Consider the following 11,118-nt stretch of genomic DNA (forward strand, 5'->3'; position numbering starts at 1 on the left):
GATAACCGCCGTATATAAATGTCTCTTTTTAGAGAGGTTTAACTTTGAGTTTTTGCCCATAATGGAAGAAATATTAGTAAGTGCAGCCATGGCCTTACTTCTGGCCACGGAGTATAAAGAGTATCATTATGCTTCGTGCTTCTGGCTTTAGTCACATGGTCTTTCCAACTGAGTTTATTATTCATGACGACACCAAGATAAACAGCCTTATTTACAATAGGCACATCTATGTCAAAAAGTTTTAAAGTCACATTTAAAGGGGTTCTAGGAGTCTTCTTACGGATAATGAGCAACTGCGATTTCTGCGCATTGATAGCAATACGCCATTTTGTGCACCAATGTTCCACTGCGGGGATGATGCTCTGTAATTTAGAAACTGCTATTTCGGCTCTGAGGGAAGTCGTAGCTAACGCAGTATCGTCCGCGTAGCATCCTAGGAAAGTGTTGTTGTCCATGTTATACTTTGGGAAATCTGCGACGTAAAACAAATAAAGGATAGGTCCCAAAATTGACCCCTGAGCCACGCCGGCATTTAAAAGTTGACATTCAGATTTGACACTACCAATACTGACATAGAATTTTCTGTCCTTAAATAAAGGAATTGATTAAAAGTATGAGGTCTCTATCCAAATCAGCAGATACGAGCTTAAAAATAAGCTCCTCATGCCAGCCGCGCTGGCCTTCGCCACGTCCAGCATGAGTAAGGCAACACTTTGATTCTTATTAATGTAAACAAATCGGGTTGACATTAAGAACAGGGGTATTTGTTATTATTTGTACCTACGGTACGCCGTCTCTTATTGCATAAATGGTCGAATAGTAGGAAGAATTTTGACGCATTTTGAGTGCCAGGATTAGTTTCCGAACTAACCACATACAAAACCTGATTACTACTTAGGCGCACGAAAGCCTTGATTTGACAGCCATCTTATAATACCTCAAAATCCTGCAATTTCTGATAAAACCAAAGGCATCTGGCATGGGAGGTCACATAGGGGGGAAAAATTTGTGCTATGAGCCCCAAACTGTTTAATCGGTCCTTGCCATATGACTGATCTGTATTATTTGTGCAATCTACATTACACCATTTCTTTAGAATATTACGCGTATCTTCTCTTCATTATCATCGTGCTTAATTTCGAAAAATGAAAATCTAATAATCTGGCGTTATAATCCAACTACGAATAAAGGGGTTTAAAAGAAAACTGTATAAAGGCTTTAAAAGGAAAATGTATAAATTGCTTCTTTCGATAATTCGCGATTATCGAAAATAGCAATTTATACAAATGAATTTGGGAAGAAAAGAAAATTGAGGGGAAAAAAAAAAAAAAAAAAGAAAAAAAACTGAACTATTGGGGGGATATATATATATATATATATATTACGCGTTTTGTTTTGGTTCCTAATGTCTTGACTTCATGTACGTATATATGAAATATGGCGCTCATAAATATGTTTATTTCAATGAAGAGCACAAAACTGTGTCTGCATTTTGCAGCTCTGTTTTTTTTTAATAGTTCATGAAGCAACGCATAATAGATATTAAAGTTTTTACATCTTTCCGTTTTTAAATTCTTTCTGAGATGATTCAGTTTAAAGATGCAGTATATTTCTTATACTTTTGTTCACCAAGGCACTTGTTTTAATGGGACATCCGAATGTACAAGAAATAAAAGTATAGGTATTCACTCTAGTGCATGAGAGGTGCTTTCTGTACGGAGCGCGAAATCACTTTTATGTGAGGCTGAGTATCTTGAAATACAGATCTAACTTATGAATAACTTAATGAACTAATTATTCATCTTTATGAAGTAAACTTTATGGATCTTGTAAGTAGGATTTGTAAGTTGATGACAGTACTGTACCGTCAAATACGAAAGGCTTGATTTTCTTATAAGCTTTTATTTAGTTTCATGCATGGTGTTTCACTGTGAAATACTCAATCGTCTGTGAAAAACTGTTTCATTTTGTTTTGTTTGCTTAATTTCTTTTATACATAGTTCTAGCTTTATTATAGTATTTGAATAGAACATGTGGCAACGATTAGGTAATTCTTTAAATGATATAAATTTTGTGCATGAGTTATAATATGAACGAAATATAATACTGTTAAGTAAACCTAGCGCCAGAGTGTCGCTATGGTAAACAAAGTGAATTTTAAAGAATGCATTTATTCTATTGTGGTTTATGCGCTGTCGGCGAAGTAGGTTTAATTCAATCTAATAAGTTTAAATTAAATGCAAGAAAAATGCGTATAATTTAATATTCCGTACAAGGAAGTCATGTGGTGTACACATCAGATTTTTTTTCTTTAATATACGGTGTACTATTAGGAAAGTTATGGAGTTTTAAATTCCGATATCAGAGGCTGATTGACGAAAATACAGTTTCGGAGAAGGAGTAAAAGATATATTATCATTTACTAAAATTATAATTTTGATAAGATTAATAATAATAGAGAGAACAAAATAACATGGTATTTCAAATCAGGAAGTTAAGAACGAGCACAAGTTGCTACTATATTAACTGAACTTGAGTTCCTCGGAATCTAATTTCTTTTCCATTGCTACGCACTCCAAAAGCAGCAACAACCACAAAATGTATGACAGAATCCTACTCTAAATATGTTTTGGGGCTCTTTTCATTTAGATCTGTGGTGGCGAACCTTTTTGGGGCCGCGTGCCCAAAACCTCTGTGATTAAATCCCCATCGAAGAGCGGTTTACCATATTTTGCCAGGCACAGTGAAATTTGAAAGCTGGCCGTTGTTAGACGGTATATTTTTAGAAAGATAATTGCAAAAATCAACTTTCTGGTAATTATAATTCCTCAATTTCCCTTCAATAACACCGTTCGTTCAGCTTCTTTAAGTTCGGCAGCAATCTCGTGGTTAACGTTAAAGTGACGTAAGGTGAAAAGTAAGCTGTAAGTAAAGATAAGTAAGTAAAACGTTCAAGAACAGACTAAAACACTTATTTAAATTACATAGTATCATTTTATTGTGATTATTAATTAAGGAAGTAATATTTTAGTCGCGTGCCACATGTTCGCCATCACTAGTTTAGAAAGTCCCTAACCAGCAAATGTTTGCAAATGACTTAGCGTTAGCTCAGTGTACATCTGCTCTTTCTTGAGAAAGGGGGTAAAATGCGAAAAAGAAAATTTTTTGCTGGTGGTTCGGATATTGGGTTTTGTAGGGATATCGAACTTAGTACTGTATACAGCTTTCGTCGGCTTGGGCAAACTCGATAGGTTCGCTGTTACGGGTGCCCACGTGTAGACGCTATCCCGGCATAATGATTCAGATTTAGAGAGTCTGTCATGCGTAGTGTTTACATATTAGAATTAAATAACATAAAATGACAGTAAACATAAATGCATAGTGAAAATATATACATTATATACAGGTAAATATATACAACATTAGCAGCTGACCAGAAAAACAGTACAGTATGAGATTGTGCATAGATATAATTAGAGTGGGACAACTGGGTATATGAATTATTAGAAAGACAGTTAATGGTTAAGGTATCTGAGGACCGCAAGCGGTCGTTTTCGATTGCTGTCAGAATTATAATCATAATTTAGCACTGGTATGGTGCTATTATTAACATTTGGTATATTTTTGAAAAATTTATCTGCAAGACTAGCAACGTAAACATATACAGTTGGTACCTCAAGCTCTTGGTGAATTGCCGAGTTTCTGACGAACCATCGACAATTCGCCGCTTGTCTGAGTAAGATATTCTGCAGTATTTGGAGTTTCTTTACATTAGTAATACTAGCATATCCCCAAACAGGACAGGCATATGAGAGGATGGGATGCAAAAGGGTCTTGTAAATGAGTAATTTGTTGTCAATAGAAAGAACTGAGTTCCGGTCAATTAAGGGGGTAAGTGTTCGTTTACGGACACGAAACTTGGCTATAATCTGTGTGCTTTCGTCAGACACTAGACTAAAATTTCCACAACCGTAAATAAGAGGAATCTACAAAAGGCCTTAGGAAAAAATTCCCGATAGACGGAGGAAGATTACATAAGATAACGGTAAATATGCTGTATTTTGACAGTCAGCGTGTTCAACAACATAACGGAATTCTTTGATAAAAAAAACATTAAATAGTACCTTTTATTTATTTAGTATTAGTTTTAAGCTTTCAGATTTTTCAATTAAAATAAAAGCTTTTAGCAAAACGATTTTAAACGTAATAGAAGTTCGAAATATGACATTAAAATACATTTTCTTAATGGTTTAAAATAATACGAATCGTCTTAGACAGAATAAAGAAAAATAATATAAAAACTAGTACAGTTAACAAATAAAACTTTATACTGATTGCAGTCTATTTGGATCTGTACTCAACTTTGTCAAAGCTGGATTCAATTCTTTGACTTTTTTAATCATTTTGTTAAAGTTGCACAATTTTCCAGCAAAACTTCAATCTGCATAACGGTTTCATCTATTGTTATATTTTGAAGTAATTTTCATGCTGTGTGCCTTTATCCATCTGATGTTTATAGCACAAAGTTATCATTTTCATATAGAAAATCTTATTCCAACTACGGTGCCGTATTAACGAATGTATGAATGTAATTCATGCGATGGGATATTTTAGGATGTTTTCCCCTTGAAGTTATTATGAAATATTTATCATTATGATTAATAGAATTATCAACAAGTTTAACAAATAACCTCTTCATCTTTCCAGGTCTTGCCACTTCCTGGCCATGCAGTAATTTTGGGAACAAAACTAACTGTAGCGGTAGTTATAATGGCACTTATTTTTTCATTATTCTACCAGATTATAAGGTAAATTTGCAATATATTATTCCCAAAAGGATTCATCCAGAACAGAAGAAACTGGAAAAGTCTCTTCTCACTAAGAAAAATACTTAAAGAAACATGAAAATCCATACAGCCAAATGTATGATGATCGTCGTCCCACCATAAAACTCATCACTCACTATACGATGCAATTTTGGCAACTGGTTTATTCTTAAACCTCATCATCTTCAGAGAAGCAATTGTTTGCCACATATAATGTGATAGCTAATACATGGGACTATGAACTTGGAATAGATGAAACTTAGAGAAAATTCTGTTATCATTTTATAGTATACATCACTGAGAGATTTTAAACTTGGTTCACATTTCATAATTACATGTATATAACATTAAATTTTATTTATGTAACATTGTATGTTATATGTTTTGTATGATAACTGTAACTAAATGTAGTACTTCATTCTATATTTTCAGTTGCTATTTTTGTGTGAAGATTTTAATGATTATAAACAATCATTCTTAATCATCAAGGCTTAAATTCAGCCGGAGCCAAATTCCACTTTATCTCTGGTTTTCAGTGAAGTCGTAATTTGAGTTAAAAAGTTTGGTTCTGGTATTTAAATTTTTTTAATTAACTATTTATCATTAATTTAATGAAAAACTAAGAATTAAATTTTCTGTTTAGATTTTATTTCATTCTAAATAATAATTATTTAATATTTTATTTATTTATTTTTTTGTTCACCTTTGCTGACAACCTTCTACAGGGATTTGGCTTTTCTAATTTTTGAAGTTAGCCTTAGTTATGATCCAATAAATTTAAATGCCAGAAAGTAACTTTTTTGTCTACATTTTTCAATTATTATACAAGAAAAAAAGAACGTCTTGGAAATATTGCAATTTCCTTTTCTTCGCTTCTACCCAAATAATTTTTTATTTAAATAAATAAGTGAAAAACTCTTTGAAATACTAATTCAAATGCAGAAAAAGCCTGAAGCAAAAGAAAAGTTATCACTGACATTTATAAGCATAAATTCTAAACATGAAATGTTATAATCATCAAGTCTGCACTTTGAGCATAATTTTGTAATGGAAAAAATACAGTCTGGAAATTCAGTTTAAGTACAAAAGAAGAAAGCCAGAATTTTGCCTGTAATTCAAACTTTTAAGAACATACTTTACAATTAGCTTTTCTCTTATTCACATTTAGAAACAAATTCACAAGAATGATTATTACATCGTATCAAAAAGGATCCTGACTTATATGTAATAAGATGAACTTGTATTTCACCTGGCTTACTATTTGCAATTACTTGAAATTGATATTTGAACAAATAATACCGACAAATCAATTTAAATAATATTACTATAATTGATTGGCATTTTGTAACTGGTATTGTTATCTTGAAAACTAAATATGTTCATTTTGTGAATTTATATATCATAATTTGTTTTCCGACAGATTTCAGCCTTATACAGATTCTGTCTGCAGCAACTTTTCTTATTATTTAAGACTGTTTGATCTGCATTGCATTAATTTATATAGAAAATGGATGTTTTTAATTGTTTTATTGTTAACATTTTGGATTTTTTTAAATAATTTCATCTGATTGTTTTTCTTAAAATAGTAATTACTTTGCACAAAACAATTTAAATATGCACTTATATATTTTTTATGTATTTTCTCTAACTTCAGTTGATGGAAATAAAAAAATTATATAATAAACATGAAAATCAGTTTTTGATTATTTTTTAAACTCAAAGGATCACACATAAATATAAGCCAAATTTATAAACTACTTCAGAATTTACTTATTAAATTTAACTTGCGCATTTTAATATTATGTTGTTAAATATGCAAATTAATTCAAATCAATTTCACATTACAGTACAAATTCCGTAATCCGGACTCGTCGGGACTTCGGCGATTCAGGATTAGGTTTTTTTTTTTTCCGGGAAATAGATCATTAATTTAAATCTGGTAAGATGGCATGCAGAAGTTATACAGTTAAAAATATGAAACCGTAATTTATGAAATAAAAGAGTATCAAAATTCACACACACACAAAAAAAAAAAGTCTTAATATTTATTTGTTTACTTTATTAAACATTTCTTTCAATGTAAGTTGTTTAAGTTGCTTAGTTTTTTGTGCTAATACTTTCTCTTTAATCTATAAACAGACATAATTTTTTGTTCAGTTACAAAGTTCCACTGTTCAAGTCCTGTAATTGCTGTGTTGAGAATACCGACTAACTTATCAATCAAATTTTTTTGTTTTCAATAACCTTTGTCACTTTCTTCACTATCAGAAGCGGCATTTTCTGGATCTAGAACCATACTATAGATTTCACCATCCGTTAATTGACTGATGATTGGGGCATTATCGTCGCAATGAAAAACTTCTGTTATATCATCTTCATTTATTACTGCTTCTCCATATTTCTTTAAAAAATCCAATAACTGGAAAATTTCACCTTTAGTTTGCGATGTCCGAAAACCTTCAAATTCACGGCTAGCATCTTCATCATCCTCAAAATGAAATATGGTAGCTGGCCATAAATTATGCCAAGTATTTCTTAACGTATCTGGAGACACATCCTCTCAACGCGCTTTTGCATCGTAAAGCATAAAAAAAATTGTGGATTTGAGGTCCGGATTCTAGATCATTCCGGATAATGGACGTCCGGATTACGGACTTTGTACTGTACTTTCTTTTCGAACAGCTTGATGTAACAATATATTTTTAAAAACAATAGACAAATTTTTATGACGGAGACCTGAGCAAATCTTTTACTTAATTCATTTTATTTAGACAAATCTAAGGCTTTGTATAAGTGATAGTTTTTGTCCCCTATATTTAGTTACATCATTCCAAAAAAATATGCCTTTCTATGGAAAATCATTGGCACTGGATGTTTATGACCAGGGTGATCACTTCCAATACTTTTGGGAACCATAAATTTACCCACTTACATAAATCCAATTCATTTTCTCTAGAAAAACACTTGGCGCCCACCAGCGGCCAAGCGGTAAAGTCGCTGAACACTGGTAGTTCGGTCTGAGGTTCGAATCCCGCGAACGGGCTGGCTGTATGGGTGTTTTCGTGGTTTTCCCCATGTGTAACGTGTATATGAGTCAGTTTCCCTTAGAAAGTCCTCCACGAAGGCATCCCTCCTCTTAGGCAGATAGCCCTAGTGTGCTTTGCCGTAATTAAATACACCACACCACACCACCTAGAAAAACATTTGACAGCTTTTGTGGGTGTGGGTTTTTCTTTTCTTAAGCCCATCTCTGATTCGCCATTCAGTAATTCGCCTGAGTATACTTGGTGTTCTCAAAGACTTAACATATGATTAGCCTGAGCACTACAAGTAAATATCTCCAGTTTTCACAGCAAAGTATATTTTATTCCTTCCGATTAAAGCAACCACAAGAGAAGCAACTGCAATAATTTTTCACGTCAGGGAGTTCTGTTCAAGAACAAAACTGCGCCTCTCATCTTCAGATGCTTTAGAAATTATTCAGATGTCGACACAGTAGGAATGCGGTTTCACACAACAGGCTTCCTACTTCGCAGAGAAGGGGATGCAATGTTGGCAAACTAACTATATTTTAACCGGATGACAAAATTTTTCTGTCCAATTTTTATTATAACTACTTAACCACTGCAGAATGAAATTCATTTCATTGAGGGGTTTAAAAAGGACTTAAGCTCCATCCAAATTTTGTGTTTGAAGGAAAGACAGACATGCATTCAGAACTTAGAATCGATTTTTAAGGCTTACTTACTATTAAAGTAAAATTTTTGAGATAAAAGAATGTTCTGCTGTAATTGTGTCTCAATTACATAAAAGAAGTAACCTCTTATTTAGGGCTCTGATTCAACTTACAATTTATCTCAAAAACTGAGATGCACCAGAGCCATGCTTTGGCACAATTTAAGCATTGGTCTAAGTAGGGGTCCAAGGCTTACGAATTAATTAACCAAGGAGTGGAACCTTATAACTTCATATACTACATTTTTAATACAATAAGGTAAAATCTACTTTTCAGAATTTTTGCTTTATCACAAATGGATAAGAAATTACTACTTTTCTCAAATTTAGCAGCACAGTTAGCAGCACTGCTTTTATGTTTGGAAACAACTTAATGTATATAAAAAATTTCTGTGCATACAGAAATTTTGCATTATGATGGAATGCTATTAATGAGAACAGGGAGATTGTTAAAACCAGAACTGTGAGAAATTTAATGGGAGAACCTGTTTACTAGAGGAAAGGAAGAATCAGATGCTCTGTTGTCTGATAGTCATGATCTGCAGATGTACACTGCAAAAAAAAAAAAGGTACAGTGCCTATATCTGCCGTTCTACTGGGCCGATTGACAAAATTCAAACTGCGTTTTTCATGTCTCGAAAGCGCGACTTAGGATATATATTAGATTTATATATAGCACTATTCTAACATAGGTATTTTGGCACAAAATCGGACTTTTTCTGAAATAACATACCAATTTTTTTCCATATTTCGATTCTACGACTCAAATTATGCCAGAATACCAATTTCTGTAAAAATCGTACGAGTAGTTTTTAAAATATTAGCTCTCAAAATTTTAGCTCCTCAATGTTAATTGAATTTGGCAAATATTAATTAATATCTCTTTTTTGACTAAACTTTTTTGATTTTTTCTCTCACATTTCGAAATTTAGGTTCATTCCAAATAAAATTTACCCATTTTTTGTGTTTTATTTTTTAAATTTCTATTTTTAAATAATTTTTATAAATTTTTCAAAAAAAATTTTGAATTATAACCTATAAAATTTTTACCATCATCTTAAAGTAGGTGTATTTTTAAGCATATCTGCAAAAAATTAGACTTTTTTATTCAAAATTTTCTAAGATATACACAAATTTACATATTTTCGCGTTTTGAAATTTGGCATATTTTTTTTGAGCGATAATAACGCCAAATGTGGTCTATAGATTTTTGTTACACTGAATTGCCACAGCTATTTTTAACCTTAAATTTCAAGTAAAATTTTACGGAGAATTAATTATATGACATTTTTCCCTCAATGATAATAAATATTTATTAATACTATATGAAAAGCTATTTTTTTAAATAAATTTTTAAATATTTTTTTAAATTTCTCTCTATCTTTTTTTTTTTTTTTTTTTTCTTTTTAAATAAGAGTAAATTTTACCTTCGGCGTTTTATCGTCTGCTACTTTACTTCGTTTAAATCGAATTGTCTAAAACTGAGAATTGTCGTTTGATGTTTATTTGAATTTTATGACATTAACTGCATAATTTATTTCTAAACAAACTGATGCTTTTGAAGTGGCTGATACTATCATCCATATTTTTAAAGCACAGTATATTTTTATAGAAACATAAGATTTAGAATAATCGTTTTTATAAAAGTGAAATTATGATATAAACATACAATCCTCTAGAGACTGAATTAATGGAAGTTCAATGATTATGTAGAAATGATCTGGAGCTACTTAATCGCTGGATAAGTCAGCAGATTCTGTGGACAAGTAAGAATAATTATATAAACGACACCCAACATTCTGGATTCAATTAACAACGAGGATACGATGTTTATTAAATGAATTCAAGAAGTTTCAAAACATAAAAAATCAACTCATTTTTTATCCTAAAATGTATTTTTGTGCTTAGCGTATTTTCATTATATCCTTAAAATTCTAATTTAGAATGTAATTGTCAAGAACTGAATCCTAATCATCAGTAATATAATAAGTAATTATTACGGTTATTAATAAATCCTTCTTATAAAGTAATTGCAAATATTTCAAAAAACTTTCTGTCTGAATGCAAATATTTTTCTGTGCAAATATTTTTCATTTTATATTAATCAAGATTGCACACGATATTATTTATTTGCACTTAAATTCTTAATGTCAGTTCTAGTAGAAGTTACAAATCAATTATATTTAATTAAGGATTGGATTGGATTATTTAACTATGGCAAAGCACATGATGCCTTCGTGGAGGACTTTTTAAGAAAAACTGGCTCGTATACACGTCACACATCGGGAAAACCACAAAACACCCATGCAACCAGCCTGTTCGCGGGATTCGAACCTCGGACCAAACTACCAGTGATCAGCGCCTTTACCGCTCGGCCGTTTGTGGGCCTTTATGAAATGGAAGGCGATAACTTTATTTAAAATGATTGTCAGAAATACCTAAATGTTTCGAAAAGTTGGATACTTTTTAATATACTTTCAGAATGCTTAAAGAAAATAGGAAGAAAAATAAATTTTTTCGTAAAATTTAGTATTTGTATTTTTTTAATTTAAAACTT

The 11,118-nt window shown here is 31.7% G+C and overlaps 1 protein-coding gene across 2 annotated transcripts in view; it reads left to right on the top strand.

The window, feature by feature from the left end:
- Positions 1–5,478, top strand: part of LOC118184917 (uncharacterized) — a 28,559-nt gene extending 23,081 nt beyond the window's left edge. For both annotated transcript variants that reach the window (XM_035354657.2, XM_035354658.2), the window contains one exon: positions 4,708–5,478. In XM_035354657.2, coding sequence (XP_035210548.1) covers positions 4,708–4,812 — 105 coding nt within the window. In that variant the 3' untranslated portion in view covers positions 4,813–5,478. The remainder of the gene's footprint in view (positions 1–4,707) is intronic.
- Positions 5,479–11,118: the final 5,640 nt, after the last annotated feature.

Source organism: Stegodyphus dumicola, chromosome 2 (genome assembly GCF_044657685.1).
Source record: "Stegodyphus dumicola isolate Sdum_Otavi_A_Nest chromosome 2, ASM4465768v1".
In the NCBI taxonomy this organism is placed as follows: Eukaryota; Metazoa; Arthropoda; class Arachnida; order Araneae; family Eresidae; genus Stegodyphus; species Stegodyphus dumicola.